Genomic DNA, 22,379 nt, shown 5'->3' with positions numbered 1-22,379 from the left:
CAATACACGTGTGTGAACAGTTTTTGCCAATGGATCTTTCTTGAACAAGCATTGCTTACATCATAATTAGCACTTTAAAGTATCCATTCCTTAAGAGAGAGAGGAAAAAAGTGTTAAGTTTAAATTATTTAATTAATTTTATCTAAACCTTTCTATAATTCTTGCAATCTCTCAGGATATGAGCGGTAGAGTTTAAGGAGTTGCAGCCAAAGGGGCATGGCCTAAGATAGGTATTGCCATCACTAAAGTAAGCAAATTTAGGTTGAAGATGATCTTAAGCCGCTTTCCAAAGAAAGGTCTTAATCTTCTTATATGTTGGCCATTTTTAAATTTTAGACCAAATCTTAGAGTTGGAGTTGTCATAATGATTATCAATAACCTTATAAGCAGATTTGATAGTGAAGTTGTCATCATTAGAAGGCCTTCAACAAATAATATCATTGTTGGCATTGGCATTAGGAGGTTGAACAACAATGATGTAATTAATGACGTCTTGGTGAAGATATCTATATAATTGATCAACCTTTCAACTATCTTAAGTAGAATAGAAATCAAAAACTTTAGCATAGAGAATAGAGTCTACCTTGGGAGATGCATATTCAACGAGGGGTTTAGGAAGGGGGTACCATTTGTCATACGAGAATGATATTTAGCCTCCCTTTCCTACCTTCTAGCTTTTGTGAGATATGAATTGGTTCAACTTTACAGTAACTTTCTATTTTGTTATAGTTAATATAATGCATAATAGTGATTAAAGGCAAGTATGTTATTTTATCAAAAATCAAAATGCCATATAACTCTCTAGGGACAAAATAATATTCTCTCTATCTCAAATTATAAAACAATTTGAGATAAGAGACTATATGTACTAATAAAATCTAATAATGATATTTTACAAATTTACTTTTTTAAAATAAGAATATAAATTTTCAACAATATATTTCATTTAATGTAACTTTAAATCTATCATCATTTTAATTCTTTTTCCATTTGAAGTGTTATATTAGAAAATCATTATTAATGAAACTTTATTTTTATCAAATTATATTATATTTTGAAAAAATAAAATACCTCCAAAGTTGTCTTACAATTTAAGATGGAGGTAGTAATAATCACATTTCACTGTATCTAATTGTCATTTGCATATTTTGGAGGTATTTTTTTGTCACTTCTCCTAAAATCATTATCAAGCATACTCGTTATGGTCCTATTTATAGGGTAAAGGTAGAATATTTTTTTATCTTATTTATAAGTCACATTATTAAATCTTCATTTTAAATTTTTTTCATTTGACCTTTGTTGAATATTGAAGAGAAAAAATATATTGTTAAAATATGTATATTTAATAAAGATAAAGTTGATAAATTATTAAATTTTTAAATAGAATTAATAAATTTTAATATTTTTATTGGTTTTGGTAAAACGTGTTAAAAGTGCCTTATAAATAGAATTGGATAATTATTAACTACCATCAGCCTTCAAATTTAAAAAAAGACTTAAAAAAGAAAAAAATACATTATTTCCTACAATTTACATAATGATATATCCAAAAATTCTTAGAAAATGAGTATGGACACACACACACACACACACACTTTTTTATATTTTACAAGAATATTCACATAAAAGTACCTCCTTCAATCATTATACAAGGTAAATTTTAATTTTTTTCCTTTAATACCGACAAAGTTAGAGTAATTATTTTTAATTTCACTCTTGTTTATGTGATTTGAATTCTTAGACAACGGTTCTAAGACAATGGTTTATTAATTATTAAGTGTAAAGAAAGGCAAAATTTAAAAAAAAAATTACATTTTTTATCACCTTAAAAATATAAATATTATTTTTTTAATAAATGCCAAACTTGTTAATTTTATTTTATATTAACAAATAGAGGAAGTAAATATTTAATTGAGAATACTGTGAAGTTAGAGGAAAAAAATTTTGACCTTCAATCTGTGGTCGGATTATCCGTTGATGGTTGTTGCTGGGATCATTTGCATGATTAAAATATTGTCCGCACACAGTAATTTCATGCTATGGCTGCATCACGGCCGCCTTTATTCGTCGATTGAGCTCTTTCCAATCATATCACGACACGTAAGGCAACCTGTGCTGATGTGTCATCAATTGGTTGGTCGAATTTGACTCCATCGAACCCGCCCCAGGCCCCTCATTGAGTCAGATAATAGAACACTGCAGTTTCAGAGGTTTAAGAAAAAATTATGTATAGAATAAACTTAATTAATAAAGATATATCTTACGTTCGCACTGTCTCATGTTCTCATCATTTCCATGCAAAATAATGTAAGACATCTTTTTTCAAGACATTAATATCCATGCGTGCAAACTATAAGATCAATAGTCTAATTATACAAATGAATAAATTAATAATTTAGATTTATTATAATGTGATTTTTATTTTAATAATTTATCTTCATCTTTTTGGCCACAATAATTTGTCTAGATTTAACAACTAAAAACTATGTAATTGGAGGAACATTTTTTAAAAATAATTTATTAAAAATAAGAATAGGAAGATAAAAGCTGTATTTATGCATTGTGCAAGCGGCAGAAACGCATTGACCATCCGATTGCAAGAAAAAAGTAGGCAAATTAGATGTAGATCTCATAAAACAAACTTATTTATAAAAAATCTTTTTAAATTTTAAAATTACAGTGAAGTTTCTTAAAACCTAAGTGTAATTTAAAATTAAAATATAAAGACAATAAAACCTTTATAAAACATACATTTCATTAATCAAATAATTAATTTACAATCATTTCATCATCAATTTATAACTATAATTTTAAATTTTTATAATTGTAACTTTACATATTTAATAGTCAAACAATCATGCATTATTTATAAAATTTAATATTAATTATTTACAACTATTTTATTAATAATTTATAACTATAATTTTAATTTTTTATAATTATAACTTCATATATCCAATAGTTAAATTGATCAATTTGGTTATTAGATATATAAGGTTACAGAATTGAAATTATAATTATAAATTGTTAATGAAATAGTTACAAATTATTTAACTAATATAATATATATGTATTAAATAGGGATATTTTTATTTTTTATCTCAATTTTAACTTATACTTAAATCTCAAGAGATTTACTCATGACTTTTAAATTTTATGTAACTTATGTATAAATAAATTAATTTTACAAGACCTGTATATAATTTTTTTAAAACAGAATCATTGGTTCGGTTCGCGAAATTATTTTCATATTTATCCTTCAAATAGAAAACGCCAAAAAGATAATTTAAAATTAAATAAAAAAGTAAGGGAATAAATGATGCAGTGGCATTTTCTGTAAATAAAAGGAAAAGAAATGGCATTTACGAAGCACCCCAAACCTAGAATAAAACCCCACTCACATGTCAAGTTCGCTCCTCACTTGCTCTGCTATTTTTTGTTTTTCACCGTTTCTTCTTTCATTCCTCTGTAACGGGGGAAACAGAGGAAGATAAAAAGAGAGAGAGTAAATTAACCCGAAAGGCAAAGGGAAAAGGGGAGGATGGAGCATGGAATCTGCACAACTTGGGTTTTCTCTTTCCTCTGAGTGAGTGTGCAATGAGAAACCCAAATCTCCTTCATCGAGTTTTCAGCTAGTAATAATAATGGCGGGTTCGGCAGCTCTGGCACCAGAGCCAAACGCAGAGGTATTTTCGTGGCTAAAATCTCTTCCTCTCGCTCCAGAGTACCGACCTAGCTTGGCTGAGTTCCAAGATCCGATTTCATACATTTTTAAGATCGAGAAGGAAGCTTCCAAGTATGGAATCTGCAAAATTGTTCCCCCCGTGCCGCCTTCTTCCAAAAAGACAGCAATTGCGAATTTTAATCGCTCGCTGGCGGCACGAGCTGCTTCTTCTGACTCTTCCAATTCGAAGTCTCAGCCTACATTCACCACAAGGCAGCAGCAGATCGGGTTCTGCCCTCGGAAGCAACGGCCCGTGCAGCGTCCTGTGTGGCAGAGTGGGGAATACTACACGTTTCAGGAATTTGAAGCTAAGGCCAAGGCTTTTGAGAAGAATTATCTGAAGAAATGGGCTAAGAAAGGTGGGCTCTCGCCCCTGGAGATAGAAACACTTTACTGGAAGGCGACAGTAGACAAACCCTTTTCGGTGGAGTACGCAAATGATATGCCTGGTTCGGCTTTTGTTCCCGTGAATGGGAGAAAATATAGAGAGGCAGGGGAGGGATTGACTCTTGCTGAGACTGCATGGAACATGAGGGGGGTGTCGCGGACAAATGGCTCTCTGTTGAAGTTTATGAAGGAGGAGATTCCAGGTGTTACATCACCGATGGTGTACGTAGCTATGCTGTTCAGCTGGTTTGCTTGGCATGTAGAGGATCATGACCTGCATAGCTTGAATTACCTTCATATGGGGGCAGGCAAGACTTGGTATGGCGTGCCGCGGGATGCAGCTGTTGCATTTGAGGAAGTGGTCAGAGTACATGGGTATGGAGGAGAAATAAATCCTCTTGGTAAGTAACTTAAAGTGGCGCTAAATCAGAGCAAACGTCCCTGTTTCCCGGTTCTGTTTAATGTGAACTGAAATTTTTTTTCGGCACTATTTTGATGTGTTGCTTTTATATTATGTAAAGAACTATGAAATTTTCACATTCGCCATGTTAGTTATCTCCACAGTCGAACACCATGACATTTACTTGTGAACTTTGAGGAAGAACTTTGGTGGCATGTACAAGCGATACATGTGTACAATGATGGCTGGATAAATCTGTACTTGCTCTTGTATGCGTTTTCTGTTCTCACTTGTATTTCAACATGGCTCTTTTTGCCAGCTTTTTAGACATATTGATGAATATGGAAGATAAGGTTTAGGGCATAAGTCCGTGGTGAATATGGAGTAGCTAGTGTGCTCAGGGTTAATATGCGTTAACCAATATTCTCGGATTTTTTTCAAACTTACAGATGATGTTTTGTCGGATGGTTGGAGACTGCTAAAAAGTCTTTAAGACATAAAGTCTAGAGAGAAAAGGTCATTATGAAAAAAAAAACATACGTCATTTTTTCTAAATTCGTTTTCTTAGGGGTCCTCTCCTACTGCCACTTGTGCTGTCATAACCAAGATATGGATTATTGGTTAGATTCTTCTATATGATTTAAAGTGTGTTTGGAATCATATTAGGTAGGGTTAAAACCTTTGTTAGAAAAAGGTAGCGTTAGAACCATGAGGTTGCTTTTGTCAAAACCATGTTTTGGTCTCAACCAATGTGATTGGAAACATGCACTTAATGCTATATGTACCTATTGACCAAAGATCATAAGTTTTTTCTTCTTTTTGGGCTTGGTGTGCGTGTACACCATTGAGGTTAGCTAACATCATGCTCTCTCAAACTGATAAGTTTTGTATCAAGTTATGATTGTCAAAAGTGAGATTTAGTATTGATATTTTCGTATTTTACTGAATCAAATTCCTGTAAAAACATTGTTCTGTCTAAATTTAATGAAACTCTTTTTTGTAATGTGATGAAGACCAAGGTAGTATGGGATTATTAGTCCAAGAATAGCATGATATGCTCTATGGGTATTTGAGTGGGTTGATTCTGCCACCTTGATGGTTAGCTTTTAGGGGGGGTTTCCCATCTTGCATGGGTGCCCACCAATAATTGTTGGGGACAGTGGCTTTCTAAGGATGACCAACTGATGGATACTAGGTAATTTGAGATGCCTAGTATGAGTTGCTTTATGAAAACTTAAGTGACTCTGTTCTCCCACTTCGATTGTGAACTTTTTAGATAGGGATCCTCATCCCACTTAGGTACCTATCATAATCATACAATTGGCTAATTTAAGGATTTTAATAATTAATTTAATGGTACTGATTTTGCGAGTCTAATAATTGGACTCAAATTAAAGAACTTCCACTTGTTGAAATTTGAAGTCTTTCCTTTGTTTGAGTAGATTGCTCCTTCTTTTAGGACATGCCCTTCTCCTTTTTCCATTAGTCTGTCAACCAAGCACCTAAACATGGTCTTTCACTCCTGATCCTTGGGTTTGTTGCTCTCAGTTTTTTCTTTGTTCTGGTTTTCTACTTTTTCCCCTTTTCCTTAATCCTCTTATTCCTTTTCATCATTTCTTTCACCTTTGATTCATTGTGTTTTATTTTGGCAATGTATGGAGAATTATAGGTATTGCTTAAGTCCTTTTGGTTCACTGAGATTAATTAGTATCAATAATAGAGAGAACGATATTTGGCTGTGTTCATAAATTCACCCCCATTTTATTGTTAAACTTACAAAGATCTTGTTTTTATTCAATCAGTTACTTTTGCTGTACTTGGTGAGAAAACGACAGTGATGTCACCAGAAGTATTTCTTAGTGCAGGGGTTCCATGTTGCAGGTACTATGTTATATTAATACCCTTCAATATCTTGTAACACCTCTGCCTTGCTAAATCTCTATTGTGGCTAGTAATATCTTGGTAAAAAAAGCCTACTACCTTATTCTCCATTTTGGTACCTTATTCTCCATTTTGGTTTTGGTGATGCTACTAGCTCCGAATTGATGCATGATTAATCCTGTATGAAGCATTTTTCATGATTTTCTTTTCTCAATTGCTTATAGGTTAGTGCAAAATGCTGGAGAATTTGTTGTCACATTTCCAAGAGCCTATCACACGGGATTTAGTCATGGTGGAGCACTTAACCTTTTAAGCTCCATTTTGTGGGGCTATTTGTGATTGCCACTTATTTTAATATTATTGGCTTTAATCCTTTGGGATAATGTGCTGTATAGGATTTAATTGCGGGGAGGCTGCCAATATTGCAACACCTGAATGGTTGAGGGTTGCTAAAGATGCTGCTATTAGGAGGGCTTCAATAAATTATCCGCCCATGGTTTCACATTTCCAGTTACTTTATGATCTTGCCTTGGCCTTGTGTTCAAGGTTTGTCCCTCCCCTCAAGCCAAAATCTTGAAAGAAATTTTTTGTTCATTTTCTCTCATGGTCATAGGACATTATAGAAGATTGATACTGGTATTAAGCAAATACATTTAGGAAAAGATATTTGATATTAGAAAGCTTTGGGTTGACCACTCTATATACAAACTTATGTGTATTTTCAAGTTATGATTAAATGTTTTTATAAGAGCAATTTACACGTTTTGGTTTTATTTGGCAAGAGCTAATTTGACCTGCTCATGCAGAATTCCTGGGGGCATCAGTTCTGAACCACGGAGTTCTCGGCTTAGAGATAAGAGGAAAAGTGAAGGGGAAATTGTAATTAAAGAACTATTTGTCCAAGATGTGTTACAGAACAATGACTTGCTTCATGGTCTTGGTAAAGGATCTTCTATAGTACTGCTTCCACGGAGCTCTTCAGATATTTCTGTTTGCTCAAAATTACGTGTTGGTTCCCAGCAATTTAAGGTGAACCCTGGGTATTCTCCTGGTGCATGTAATTCTGAGGGAGTGAATTCCTCAAAAGGTTTTGTTTCTGAAGACCTGGTTTTCAGCAGAACCACACAAATGAAAGGATTTTATTCAGTAAAAGAGAAGTTTGCTTCTTTGTGTGAGAGGAACAGACTGTCCTCGTTAAGTGCAAATGATAACATATGCTCTTCAAGTTCTGTGCCACTTCAAAGAGACACTGAAAGAGAGACAAGCCAAGGGGATGGGTTGTCAGACCAGAGACTATTTTCATGTGTCACTTGTGGCATATTAAGCTTTGCTTGTGTTGCTATTGTGCAGCCTAGGGAACCAGCGGCTAGATACCTTATGTCAGCTGATTGTAGCTTCTTTAATGATTGGGTTGTTGGTTCTGGAGTAAGCTTCAATAAGTTTACTCATGTTCAGGGAGATGCAACTACTGAAAAAAACATCTTTGCAGGTAGGATTATTTGTGACTTCTGTTTCTAATATTTATGCTTATTTGATCTCAGATTGCCGTTACAGTCCTGGCTTTTTTCATATATTGACAGTAATGACTGTTCAGCCTTGTTCTGGGTTTTTTCCAGGACTCTGTCGTGCACCCATCAGAAGACATTATTTGTTTTGCCAATGTCTTGGTATAAAGGCTGCATAGCCAACTATTTGTCCTGAAAAATTCCTAGCATTGAGAAGAAATCAAATGCTTTGTAGGCTACAACATGTCATAGATTTCTTTACCTTTTTAGCTTAGTAGGCGTGAGTCCAAAAAATCTTTGATTTAGTTCAAGTTTTGAGGAATAGGGAATGGGCTAGAGGGGATCCTTCCTAGGTTTTGATACGAGAGAGATGTGGATACCATTAGTAATTGATTGTAACTTGCAAGGTATTGAACTCTGGTCCCAAATCGAAAGCATGTGATTTTGATGGGGGTTGAAGGAGATCTTAAGCTCTTTAATCTCATGGGCTGGCTTTTTGGCTATAGTTTTCCCAGATACTTTATTAATTGGTATTTTGGCCTTCCAGTAGGTCTCAACAGTAATCATGTAACACAGGTATATAAGACAAGGCTATGGATTATGTTGAATGTGATTATCTAACTGTAATTCAGGCCAGAAAAACAGATGGTTTATAGAGACCTTGGATTTTCTAACTTAATAAGTTGGTTTTTGGGATATGTTCTCCAAAACATTTCTTGTTTTGCTCTTAGATGCTACAATTTGATTACTCTCGATCGTTGCTATTCCACTTTAAATTCTTGGCATTTTGCTAATACTCCCTCGTTCTTTTTACAAGACAAATTACCTAACTTACACATACCGATAAAACAATTTAACTAATTTATGTCTTAATTTCTTGTTCCATCTTTCCACTTCTACCCTTAATTAATGCTCTTTGTTTTCTTAACTTTTCTTATCGTTGATTAGGGGCATGTTTAGGGAAAAATATTAATTACTCCTAAAGGTTTGTCAATTCTCTTAAATATAGGAACACTACACCCTCCAAAGTTGTCTTAGATTCATTGTCATTTTAAGAAATGTTAATTGCAGAAAAATTATTTATTATCTCAGACTTCAGTTTGCAATCATCTTTGTTGATCTTGTCTTTAAGGGGAAACAAGCTAGCTTTTGAGGTAGGAGAGCCAACTGACTTAAATGCTCCATTAAGTATTTCATACCATCTTAGTCTTCATCAATTGACCCCATGAAGAGTTGATGTTCCTATGGCAACCCTCTCCAAAACTGCACATGGTGACACTTCAGTTAGCTTTCTCAGCAGTCAGAACCTTTCACTGCTCAAAGCCCCTCTTCAGGCAGCCCTTTCCAAGGTGTCACCAACCATCAAAATTTGATACTAATTGTGGGCATTGAAGTGGGTGGGTAATTGTTGCCCAAAAGCTACCTATCAATGTGGGAGAACCAATTCACTTAAATATCCCATTAAGCATCCTATATTGTTCAGTGTGGGGCTTAGGCTTCTCATGTTATTTTAGTTTCCACCAGTTTTCAATATTCTATATTTGTCTTTTGGGACTTAGCTGAGTTCGAGAAGGCTGATTTTGATCTTATATTGTTATTCTAAATCAGAAACTAATTGAATATTTTTGTTGTATATTTAAACGTGAAGCTCTACAAGAGTGTCTTGCCTTATAAGTAACTAATTTAGCTTTTATTTTAGATTGCCTTAGCTTTGACTTTAGCAGGTTCTGTTTATGAGTTCTCATTTTCAATCTTCCTTGACAAAGATGCAGGGAAACTACTTACTTATTTCTGTCTCTTCATGCAGGATGGAAGGTTGAAAAAGCCCCAGACTATGATATTCCTGTTCAATCTGTAGGATATCAGATACAGGCGGAAGATCAATCACATGAGGAAGCTTTATGTACTAAGGGACGAAAGGAAACATCAGCCCTTGGGTTATTGGCATCAGCATATGGAAATTCATCTGATTCAGAGGAAGATCATGTTGACTCAGATATTGCCGTTCATCATAATGAATCTAATATTATGAACTGTCCATCAGGGAGTGTATCTCAGAATATGTCTTGCTTGCCTTCTCATTTCGAAGACTGCAAGGCAAGTGCAGTCAGGGTTCATGATGATCATGGGCAAAAAGCAAACTCAGAAGGTCGTGGTACCACTTCAGGGACTGCATTTAAGAATACGAGTTGTACCTTAAATTATTCTCAAGATGTTTGTGAGGCTGAAACATCAATGCTTCGTAACACTGGATGTCCCGTTGATAATAGAAGTGGTTCATTGTTGCCACATTCTGATGAAGATTCATCTAGATTGCATGTCTTCTGTCTAGAGCATGCTGCTGAAGTGGAGCAGCAACTTCACCCAATAGGAGGAGCAGACATTTTACTCCTTTGTCATCCAGGTGCGGTGTTTGGTGGATTAACCATTTCAGCTAGTTCATTTAATTCAGATAAATAAAATACATATAATACCATATAGTTTGTCTCATCTCTAAAGTTCTTTTTGAAAATGTTTCCTTCTGAATTGTAGCATATTCATGTTGTTTTAATTCTTCTATATGAATTAGTTAAATCAACTCATTACTGCTTATTAACCTCTACTCTCTCTGTTCAATATTATGAGGTATTTTTAATCAAATCACACCCTCCAATAAGTTTTTGATTGTCTTCAAAATTATACACTCTTTTCATGTTTACCCCTATTTAATTGAATGTCTCAATTAGAAAACTTTATTAATTGCACCCTTAATTAAGGATATTTTTGGAAAAACATCATTAATTGCACCTTGAAGGTCCTAAAATGCCTTATATTTTTTAACATTTTACCTAAAAAAAAGCCTTGTATTTTTTAATGGAGGGAATTTTTTTTACAAGTAATTTTTTTTTTACTGAATTATGATTCATCATGTGTAGTCACTAGTTTTCCCTTCTTTTGCTAGTTATTATGATTTTTTTCTCTACAGATTATCCCAAGGTGGAGGCTGAAGCGAAAATTGTGGCCGAAGAACTTGGTATTGATGGCATATGGAAGAATCTTGCTTACAGAAATGCCACCCCTGAAGATGAGGAAAGGATCCAGTCGGCTCTGGATAGTGAGGAAGCTATTCCTGGAAATGGAGACTGGGCTGTCAAGCTGGGAATCAATCTCTTCTACAGTGCCAATCTTAGCCGCTCTCCTCTCTACAGTAAGCAGATGCCTTATAATTCTGTCATATATTATGCATTTGGCCGTAGTTCTCTGGCAGGCTCGCCCACAGAACCCAAGGTTTACCAAAGAAGGGCCAGCAAGCAGAAAAAGGTGGTTGCTGGAAAATGGTGTGGTAAAGTTTGGATGTCCAATCAGGTCCACCCCCTTTTAGCTAAAAGAGATTCTGAGGATGATGATGAGAAGATCTTGCATGGGTGGTCATTGCCTGACACGAAAATTGAGAGATCAGAAAGTACCCACACAGACAATTTTACTACTAGAAAATCTGCTAAGAAAAGGAAAATGACTGTAGAGAGTAGAAAAGCCAGGAAAGCCAGTTTCACTGGGAGAGAATATGTTTCAGACAATTCTATTGAAGAGAAATACAACCCACAGCAGAAGACATATTCTAGAAGCAAACAAGCCAAATATTTTGAGAGAGATGATGCAGCATCAGAAGAGGATTATTCTCCTTTGCAGCAGTACGGAAAACCTACAAGAAAGCAAGCCAAATACATCGACAGTGATGAAGTTTCAGATGATTCAATGGATGATAATTCTCATATGCAGCATGGAAGGAATTTCAAAGTCAGAGAAACTAAATTTAGTGACAGTGATGTTGCCTCAGATGATACAATGGGATATGATTCTGATTCACAGCTTAGGAGAGGGCTTAGCAAGAAACAAATTGAAGACTCAGAAAGAGATGGAATTTCAGAGGATTCAATGGGTGGTAGTTCTCTTAAGCGGCAGAGGAAGAATCGTAAAAGCAAGCCAGCCAAATATGTTGCTAAAGATGTAATTTCTGATGACCAAATGGAGGACCATTTTCAGAAGCAGCAAAGAAGGATTCCTAAAAGCAGACAAGCGAAATACCTTGATGGAGAAGATATCATGGTATCTGATGACGAACTGGAGCATCACATACATAAGCAGCAACGATCTAAAGGCAGGCGAACCAAATACCTTGCTGGCGAGGACATTACATCTGATGACCTACTGGAGGACCATTCTGGCAAGTGTCATAGAAGGTTTCCTAAAAGCAGACAAGGTAAATGCCTAGTTCAGGAAGATGTAGTGTCTGATGATCAATTGGACGATCACTTTCAGAAGCCACGTGGGACTATTCCAAAGAGCAGGCACAATAAACGCAAAAATAGAGTTACTGTTGACTCATCTGATAACTATTCTCGTTTGATGCATAGAACTCCTAAGAGGAAAGTGAAAAGCATGGGTGAAGAAGATATCAATTCCGATGATCAAATGGAGGATTCATCTCATCAGCAGCGAAGGAGGATTCTTCGAAGCCAGCAATCTAAATTAGAGACACAGCAAGAATCGAAACAATCTAACTCTTGCCGTGTGAAAGAACATGCATCCCGGCCTCGAAAACGAGGTGCTCAGCTGCTTGTAAAACCGAAGACTTCTCAGAAAATGAAGCAGCCACCTCGAGTGCAGAGAAATCAACCTAATAACTTTAGAGATTTTAACCTATGTTCGGAAGAGGAGGAAGAAGGTGGACCTAGCACACGCCTTAGGAAGAGAGTACCAAAAGTTGAGGAGCCTGAAGCAAAACCCAAAGAAAAGGTAACCCAAAGGAAGAAGGTGAACAATGCTACAGCTTTGAAGGTTTCCAAAACGAAGGATGAGGAAGCAGAATATGAGTGTGATATTGATGGTTGCACTATGAGCTTTGGCTCAAAACAGGAGCTATTAGTTCACAAGAGGAACATTTGTCCTGTAAAGGGATGTGGAAAGAAATTTTTCTCACATAAATATCTGGTACAGCATCGTCGGGTTCACGAGGATGACCGCCCTCTGAGGTGCCCTTGGAAGGGCTGCAAGATGACCTTCAAGTGGGCATGGGCACGTACTGAACATATTCGAGTGCATACAGGGGCTCGTCCATACGTTTGCGCTGAGCCGGGGTGTGGGCAAACATTCAGATTTGTTTCTGATTTCAGTCGCCACAAGCGAAAGACCGGTCATTCAGCAAAGAAGAGCCGTTAATAGCAAATGGAGTAGATGTTACTTTAACATGGATTATGAATTTACGAGTCCAAATTGTTCAATTGACAGGGTTAGGACTAGGTTTAGAATTAGAATATCCCTGCAATTCCATTTGTAGTAATTACTAATTGTGTTTGCTCTGTGTATTGTACCCATTTGTTTATTTCAAGTAGAGCAATTGCCAGGATCTGGAAACATGATTCTCATCTAAATTCGTACCCCGTGCAGATGCGAGCCCCACGTTTGTGTTATGATGAATTTCATGCAACAATCATTCATGATGCATGCTTCAGCAAGGCCGTATTCAGAGATGCTGTACTTGATCTTTCATAACACCCATTTTTCGATTTGTGCCTGTCATTCTTGTACAGGATTATATTAATCTTCTCTCTTTCGTTTTAATTTTATGAAATGTTTTTAAAGGGACGATCTCTCATAATATCCATTGATGAAAGGGGTGTTATCCTTTTGTTTTCTTTATTTTAGGTAACAATGAGTGATTAGAATTCCCACGTTCCAATATTTTGTTGGTATCCTGACACGCTAGAAGTATGAGCTAGATGAGTCAAATCTTGAATTGAATTGATTCATTAAACTAAATCGAACGACCTAATTTTGTTCTTAAGTAAATTTGTCGAGGTCATAGTTCAATTATTGAACGTTGAGCCCTATTATCAAATAGTCACCTTTTTAGTACCGTTATTTAATACCAAAAGTCTTTATAGTTTTTCTGCTGTTATTATTAGAAGATAGGAAACGAGTTGTTTTTTATTTAGGTACATCCTCACTTTTCACACATTTTCAAGTCCTTTGTTACTTTATTTATTTTTTTCTTTTTTTCTTTTATTTTTTTATAAGTTTCAAGACTCTTTAAATATTAGAAAGGTAAATGCAAAATTGAAAAAAAAATTATCATTATCTTTTGTAATTTTTTATTAATGTAAGGCCCAAGTTGTAATATATATGAATTCTTGCTTGGGATCGCCTAAAAGAAAAACCTTGTTTGTTGGTCTGCGGGTCTATGGTTTGTGTCTCAAGTCCTGATTAATTCTAGTCCTCGCATAATTGGGATTCTGAGTCGTTTTACTTTTTAATAAAATTGACCTTTGTATTCAATTTAAAAAAAAATTGACCTTCGTATGTATATATAAAAAAAAATCCTTTGTATTATTTTAATGTACTTTTGTTTTTAGGGACTGAAACCAACTATAAACCAAACTAGTTATGACCAACAGGAAATGGAAAAGACATTTATATTTCGTATTCAATTATTTTTTGAATAAAATTGATTTTAATAAAGTAATATTTGTACGTATTAAAATAAGAAAAAACGTATCTAAACAAGTGTAAAGCTTATCATTTGTCACAATTTTGACCAAACTAGAAGGCTCTCTCTAGTCTTCGAGCATTCTTGCATGTTTGGATTGAATTAAATATCATACTTGGTTTTAATCAAATCAAAACAGGTGGATATTTTTATTCATTACTCATCCTCTAATTAATTTTCATTATCAATGTTTTTTAAATTATTTTAAATTGAAATCCATGTGTCATGATTTAATGAAAATAAGCACATTGATTATGTAAGTCTTCTTCTTACATTTATTATTAATCCAGTGAACCTTAATGATTTTTAAAAAGATAAGATTTACTTCCTTCGTTAAAAAATGTAAAACATTCTTAATTGAATCTCACCTCTTAATAAAGTAGTTAATTATCTTTAAACTAATTATATATTTTTATATTTATCCTTATTTAACATGATGTTTCATTCTAAAATAAATATAAAATAATTTTTTAATAGGAACACTTTTAGAAAGAAGGTAATAATTACATTTTGAAATATTAAAAATACCTTATATTTTTGCACATCCAACCCTTTAAAAATTCTTTAAATTTTTTAATGGAAGGAGTATATACTTATTCCAATTAAATCATAACATGTGAATTTTAATATGTTAATTAAATTATAACAAGAATTTATTATAGACTAAATATTAAGACTCAATATTAAAATTATCCTTAATTTATTAAGTATATTATTTAACCAAAAAAAAGTATATTAAGACTAAGACTAAGACTAAGTATTAAAATTAAATTAAAAAATGAGAAAATTTGCTCAATGGCCTCAAAAAATACAACTTCTATAAATTATGGAAGAAGTTTTTGAATATTTTGGAATATGACCCATTCAAAAATAAATTAGATGTGTTTTTACTCCTTTGTCTTCAAATCTGTTCGGTTATTTTTAATAACTGATGTTATTTTTATATAATTTTCTTTGATTTTATTTCTTTATCTAGACGGTTATTTTCACCATCTTCATCAGGGATTGCAAAACGTATCTTATCGTACAGTGCTTGCCTCTCTCTGTTTATCTTCTGTGTTTTTTCCAGACATTGTCATCACATTGAACAGGAAACTGTATTATCGAATAGAAATTGTCTTGTATTCATTTTTCTAGAGGTTGAAGAGAATCATCCATAATCAAATTTCCATCATCTTCATATATTTAGGTAATATATCCATTGAATCAGTAAATCATCTGTTCCTAATCTATTTTTTGTTGTCATTGATCATGTAATATGCTCGAATTTCAAACACAAAACATATTATCTTCTCATTGTTCATGATTTTTTATTTTTTATTTTGAGTATTTGATTTTCTATGATCAGCTAAGGCGTCTGTAATTTTTTTCGAATCTAGTTTGATCTGATTTGGGTGAAGGAATATGGCATTTTCATGTTTCTAATTAACGTTAGTATATCATTGATATACTATAGTATCTCATTGATGACGTTTTCGTGTTTCTAATTAACGTTAGTATATCATTGATATACTATAGTATCTCATTGATAAGTAATATCAGTGATAACTTACCAACACTATGTCATCTTGTAGATATGGATATGCTTAATGTCATAATTTCTTATGATGAAAAATAAAATTTGAACAACCGTTACTTCAATACAGGGTAGGGTGTTTTCAGCTCTGAATAATAGAAAAATCAAGAGGTCTAAGCATATGATATATAGCCCTACATCAAGGATTCTGTGAAAATACCTGGTGAAGCAGGATGATTTTTCCTCTTTGGCGCCATTGACAGAATATCTGCAAAATCCTCGCTTAAACTCTGGCTTGAGTAACATAGTGTCACCGGACTTCCTCACCCTAAAGCTGTAGCAGTAGTTATTTCTCATCTTAGCAACATTTTTGATTTTTGACACCGAATTTGTAGCAGCAAGTCTGCCTTGCTTCACCTTGCCTTGCGTTCGTGTGTTTTCCCAAATGAATGCAGAGCTTCAGTCTGCCTCACCTAGCACTTGTGTGGTGTCCTTGCTAAATCTTTAACTTCGTTTGTCCATCGACGACAGCTATTTCGTTGCCTGTTGTCAATTTCTTCGCCTATAGTCCAAACGCATAGCACTGCCTCCAGGTCTTCGTGTGGTGCAAGCGAAATGCTGTCTCCAGGTCTCCAAGTTTTCGGTTTGAGAAAGGCAATTAAGCTATTGTAGTCTTTAAGGATTATTTCGTCTTTTGGTCTTGAGGGAAATTAATAGATCGGCCATTCTCTTAATTTAGAAAATGATGAGTTATTAGTTTTATTTAGCTATATAATATTGGTTAAATATGCTAAAGCCCCTTAAAAAATCCACACATATCTTAATTTAATTAAAAACAAACACATTAAGTATATAAGATTAATTATATAAGTTTTTTAAAATATCATTAATCTTTTCTAAAATTATTCTCTTTAACAATTTGCCGTCATCATCTTCAAATTAAATTAACTTTTAAGATGATTCTATGCTGAATGGTCAGAACAAGTGGTATGTTTTCCGGATCTGGTCATGTGAAACTCGGCCATCAACAAAATGAAGGTCTTGTTTTGGTTATTATAAAGAAATAAAATGAAATTGATTGAAAAAATAAAAATAAAAATAAAAATAAAAATGAGATGATTAAAAAAAATATTGAACCACAGCTATAAAAGAGATAGCTAATTTAGTCTATGAGATTGAGAATAATGATTTATTAAGATTTTTAAAAGGTGTGATAATTTTTACATCTGTAGTCTATATTAATAAGTTTTAAGAAAAATATTTTTTTATCCCTACATTTTACTCATATTTTGTGATATATTTCTATATTTTTTTTCGGTGTTTTGAGTCCTTGCACTTTTATTTTTTAATATTATAAGTTCTTAAATGAACAAAATGAACAAAGTATAAGGATCTTGAATGAACATAAAATATTCAAAAATAAAAATGTAAAAATTCAAAACACAAAAAAAAGTGCAACCTGTAACAAAACTCCAGCAAAGTTCAAAGACTAAATATATGTTTTTCCTAAGTTTTATCATACTTATTAAAAAAAAAAAAGAATGATTTAATTTTATTTTTATATAAATTTTTTTAACTCATTGTATTTCATTTTTTCCTAAAAACTAAAGGGGACCGAAGGTCTTCTCCAGCTAAGGCAAGGAATCGGTTAAAAAAAAAAAAAAATTCAATTTTCCAGCTTAGTTCGAAAATTTTCTTGGCAATCCAATACGGTTACACAAACAAATACAACGTGTAGAAATACGTACAAGGACAAGCCGTAGAAATACGCGAGACGGGAAAGTAAAGCCCTTTTGTTTTCCATTACATTACCTTTTAGCTCACACTTCCCTTCTGGCTTTTCCCCAAATCATAAAGCTCTTTTCCTTTCACTTGCGCCCTTTCTCCTCTGCGCTTTCCTATGTTCTTTTACGATCTTCTCCATTATTAGGGTTTTGAAATGTGGGGGGAGAATGGAGTCTTCTGAACCCGAATCAACGGAAGTTTCGAATTCTAACGATAACCCAGAATTGGGCTTTCGCTCGGCCTCGTCTTTCCCTAGTTCCAATCATGCTTCGGAAACATCAGATCTTAATCATCAGGCTGAGGTAGATGCACTTCATGAGGAGTTTCAGAGCAAGTTGATTTTGAAGGATAAGGATGAACAGAGCGAGATTGTGGACAAAGATGGTAAATTGGATGGTGGTGAGGAGATGTGTCATAAACACGGTGCTGGGGAATCTTACGAGGTAGATGGGTGGGGTGAATATAACGATAATTGGAATGGAATTGAGGACAATAATTGGACTACGAATGTGAACGGGAATGGGAATGATGAGGAAGGTGGAGATTATGATCTTGCTGTCCATGAAGAGGAGAGAAAAGAAGAGAGAAGCGGTGGTAGCAACCACCAGTACCCGGTGAGGCCCGAAGCAGAAGATTGTGCATTCTATCTTAAGACTGGAACTTGCAAGTTTGGATTCAATTGCAAATTTAACCACCCTGTTACCAGGAGGAAAAATCAGGTATTACTGTCTTCCGTTTGTCTGCATATAAGTATATCTCTGTGGGTATTACATTTTGAAAATGTACCATATAATTCACTTGTGCTGACGAAATCTGAGCATCAAATTTCTCGTGTGTTTCTACAAGCATTGCAATTAGTGAATTGTTGGCTTTAGGAGGCCATTTTGATTTTGCTGAATTGAAGGGACTAATAATTATTTTTAGTAGCTTCCTGTTATTTTTGAAGAACCAGTTGGGTATCATGTTTTTAAAATTTCAATCGAAGTTTCTTTCTCCTTTATAGCTTTGATTAGTTACTTCTGCAAGGTTTAAACATTTTCCCTGTTTCAGTGGGTTACAGAATGTGGCATTCTCTATTTATTTGGGAGAAAAAAAGACATTATCTTTAAAAAGATTGGGTGTTGATCATTGAGATTCAATAACAGAATTCCTTGATATTCAATAATATTCACTATGTTTTAACTCAATTGAAGGCCGGTAAAGAGAAGGCAGGAGAGAGAGAAGAATCAGCAGATAGATTGGCGCAGGCAGAATGCAAGGTTATTTTCAAACTATTTTCTTATCATGCTAATGTTCATATTGCATTATCTCATTGTAATATCAATTTGGCTTTCATGGTGATCATGTATAGCAAGTGTAATAAGATTTGTTCCCGCTGTAATATGTGCATAACATGTGTGAGGTTAACTCAAGGAGGATCAACCTAACATGTAATTAGTATTGGTCATTCCCCTGTGATATTTTACATGTTAAATTTTGGAAAAACATACCTTTTGGTCCCTGCACAATGCTGGTGTTTTGCTATAGGTTTTGCACTTTTGCTTCAGTGCTTTGGGTCCCTACACTTTCATTTTCCAGCGTTTTATGTTCATCCAAGGTCCTTACACTTTGTTTATTTTGTTTATTTAGGGACCTAGAATACTAAAAAATAAAAGTGTAGGGACCCAGAACATGGAAAAAAAAGTGCAGGGATCTATAATAAAATACGAGCAAAGTGCAGGGACTAAAAAGTATGTTTTCCCTTAAATTTTTTTGTGTTGTCATATCATCTACCACCCAAGACTCTGTAAAGAGAGAGTTTTCTGTCACTATGATTCCTTTATCATTCAGGGACCTCATTTCAGTGGTTTTACATTTTTAGTCATTGCGAGCCTCATGCCGGCATACTAATGATAATGATGCAAATAATAAGAATAATGACTCTCATTTGGACTGATAATAATAAATATTAATAACAATTAACTTAACCAAACTTTGGTAGACAATTTTCTGCATATCTATGGCTAAATGGATGGATAGATGAAAGGATAACTAAATAAAGTCTTCTACAAATTTGCATCAGTTTTTCAAAAATCACTAACCTCTGAAACCGTTGTGTTGGGAGGGGTGTTTATATCCGTTGATTATTTCTATTTCTTTCTTGAGACAATCATGCTAACAGCAATTTTTTTTTCTCATTTGATTTTATGACAGTATTATCTATCTTCAGGAGGTTGCAAGTTTGGAAAAGCTTGTAAATATAACCATTCAAGAGGAACGTGTTCAGTAGCCACAGTTCTAGAGCTTAATTTTCTTGGTCTGCCTATTCGTCTGGTATAATCTCAATATCTTTTTTTATCTATTATTTATGATTAAACTTGTTTGCTTTTGTTGTTTAATATATATTTATATATATATGATATCATTTACCTCTTTTTGCTATTTTTTAGACTACTTATTCCCGGAGATTTGAATAAGTTTATTATTTACAATAGGGAGAGAAAGAGTGCCCTTATTACATGCGTACTGGCTCTTGTAAGTTTGGAGCAAACTGCAAATTTAATCATCCAGATCCTACTGCTGTCGGAGGAGGTGATCTTGCTGCAAGATATGTTAATGGTGGGTCGATATCGTTACAAGGTGTCTCACAGCCATCTTTGCCCTCCTGGTCTTCTCCAAGAACATTAAATGAAACTACTGCTTTTATGCCAATGATGTTGTCACCTACTCAAGGGGTTTCTCCCCAAAGTTCTGAATGGAATGTGTATCAGGTACATCATTACCCATAACCATCCAGCAAGGGACTTATAATATATCATTATTATATTAGATGGATCTTTGGTTTGCTTATTTTCCACGTGCATTGCTATTGAGATGATCACTATAGCTTCAGTATATAAGCTGTAGTCTTATTCTATGTGCTTCCATGCATTTCCATTCTATTCACAAGCAGTACACCTGTACTATTCTGCCTATTGAACTTTTGAAGTGTTTGCTTACTCCTTTTTGTCCCATCTGTGGTTTTGTATAAAGGCACCTGTGTACCTACCTGAGGGGAGTATGCGTCCACCTTCAGCATATGTTATGAACAACCCAGCGATTGAGAAAACTATTTATATGCATCATCAAAAGAAGACGCAGGTTGAAGAGTTTCCTGAAAGACCTGGGGAACCTGAATGCAGTTACTTCTTAAAAACTGGGGATTGCAAGTTCAAATCTAATTGTAAATTTCACCATCCAAGGAATAGGATTACAAAGTTACCTTCTACATGCGCCCTCAGTGACAAGGGTCTTCCTTTGAGACCTGTAAGTTCACATCCTGCTATTCCTTGTTCATATTTGAATTTCATAAGCTTTGAAGCTTTTTCTTCGCTAAAGTGAATTAACGTGCACATTGAGCAGAAATATTTAAACAAGTTATCAAGACTATGCTGTTCTGACCTATTCCCAATTCTCTTTCCTGCAATTTTTCCTACTTGCAAGAAGTTGAAAGAAGTTCCTTCCCTGGAAACATAGAATTTGATTGTGAAATTATCATGATTGTTGTAATTAATTTCTTTGGAAATTTAAGAATTGATTCTTAACTCATGAAATGAAGTTGATTGTGAAAGAAATAAGTTTTGCGATGGTTGAGAATATGCTTTGACTGAAATTTTGTATCATAACTTCATAAATTATGTAAAAGACTCGGGAACAGTTCCTTTGGTAGTTATTATCAAGTTTTCTACGTCAACATTGGGAAGAACGCAACCCCCTCCCCCCCAACCCCCCAAAAAAAATGTAGTATTGAGTTGAAAAAAATTTACCCATGCATCTTTTTGTTTAAAAACCTGACTACTGGTGTTAAAAACTGTAACTCAGTTTTTTCTTTGATTTATTGCTAACCCAAACAAGTTGAGACTAAGCTCTTGAAAGAAGCCATTTTTTGGCTTGTAAATGCCTTGTAAAACAGAGGTGTAAAGATGTGTCGTTTTTATCCAAGAACTACATATCCATGTCAAGTATAAAAAGCATAGGTAGCGACACTTTTCACAAGCCGTAAATAGTGTGCCTTATTCCACATCCTCTCTTAATTTCCATAATTCCAAAGTTCAAAGAATCTTTTAGTTAACACATGGTTGTGCTATTCTAAATGCTGTAGCATTAAATTAGAATGATAACGTTACTTAGAGGTGCTTGTGTTTCTGATTTTGGGAGTACAAAAAGACCTTCAGTTTGATTTTTCATATGGAGCTTGAAAGTTCTCTCATGGTAGCATCATATTTGTGGTAAAATGCAGGACCAGAATGTCTGCACGCATTACAGTCGCTACGGAATCTGCAAATTTGGACCAGCTTGTAAGTTTGACCACCCAATAAACCCATCGCCCTCTACAGGGTCTCCGTTTGATCAGCAATCGTCCTACTCAGACTCTGCTAGAGTTGAAGTGGCTGAAAATGGAGGGGCAACTGGGCAAATAATGCAATAATTTAGCGGTCTAAACATTTAAAGTCAGGAGCCTTCTTAGCCTTGAGGATACGTTTGATCCAGAATTTGTAATTTTCTTCTTAACATAAATTATTTGACTTGTTTTTTTGGGTCCTGCTTAATGGCACAAGCATTGCAGAGAATGTCAATGTACATGTTAAACAGTTGTTTTGTTACAGCTAATATTAACTTTTGTAGATTATCCTCTA

The 22,379-nt window shown here is 34.3% G+C and overlaps 2 protein-coding genes across 2 annotated transcripts; both read left to right on the top strand.

Moving 5' to 3' along the window:
- The first annotated feature begins 3,436 nt into the window (after window positions 1–3,436).
- On the top strand, window positions 3,437–13,308 carry LOC129308251 (lysine-specific demethylase REF6). The gene is made up of 7 exons (XM_054949314.1): window positions 3,437–4,512; window positions 6,314–6,392; window positions 6,617–6,684; window positions 6,788–6,938; window positions 7,199–7,881; window positions 9,705–10,301; window positions 10,863–13,308. Exons 1-7 carry the CDS (start codon window positions 3,645–3,647, stop codon window positions 13,094–13,096), a joined length of 4,680 nt encoding a protein of 1,559 aa, XP_054805289.1. The 5' UTR covers window positions 3,437–3,644; the 3' UTR covers window positions 13,097–13,308.
- A 4,449-nt stretch (window positions 13,309–17,757) lies between these two features.
- Window positions 17,758–22,379, top strand: LOC129307929 (zinc finger CCCH domain-containing protein 67-like). Its single transcript, XM_054948884.1, has 6 exons — window positions 17,758–18,443; window positions 18,918–18,983; window positions 19,918–20,037; window positions 20,199–20,474; window positions 20,737–21,009; window positions 21,983–22,379. Exons 1-6 carry the CDS (start codon window positions 17,892–17,894, stop codon window positions 22,169–22,171), a joined length of 1,476 nt encoding a protein of 491 aa, XP_054804859.1. The 5' UTR covers window positions 17,758–17,891; the 3' UTR covers window positions 22,172–22,379.

Source organism: Prosopis cineraria, unplaced genomic scaffold, assembly GCF_029017545.1.
Source record: "Prosopis cineraria cultivar Desert tree isolate PC_DT_omini unplaced genomic scaffold, ASM2901754v1 PC4, whole genome shotgun sequence".
NCBI lineage: Eukaryota > Viridiplantae > Streptophyta > Magnoliopsida > Fabales > Fabaceae > Prosopis > Prosopis cineraria.
Note: the sequence above shows the minus strand (reverse complement) of the source record. Positions and strands in the feature narration are given on the sequence as shown.

Excerpts from the sequence above, each read along its gene's own strand:
- LOC129308251 (XM_054949314.1), top strand. The coding sequence starts at position 3,645 with ATGGCGGGTTCGGCAGCTCTGGCACCAGAGCCAAACGCAGAGGTATTT. Across the intron at positions 4,513-6,313 it reads AGGAGAAATAAATCCTCTTG|TTACTTTTGCTGTACTTGGT; the intron begins GTAAGTAACTTA and ends TTATTCAATCAG. Across the intron at positions 7,882-9,704 it reads TGAAAAAAACATCTTTGCAG|GATGGAAGGTTGAAAAAGCC; the intron begins GTAGGATTATTT and ends CTCTTCATGCAG.
- LOC129307929 (XM_054948884.1), top strand. The coding sequence starts at position 17,892 with ATGGAGTCTTCTGAACCCGAATCAACGGAAGTTTCGAATTCTAACGAT. Across the intron at positions 18,984-19,917 it reads TGGCGCAGGCAGAATGCAAG|TATTATCTATCTTCAGGAGG; the intron begins GTTATTTTCAAA and ends ATTTTATGACAG. Across the intron at positions 21,010-21,982 it reads AGGGTCTTCCTTTGAGACCT|GACCAGAATGTCTGCACGCA; the intron begins GTAAGTTCACAT and ends GGTAAAATGCAG.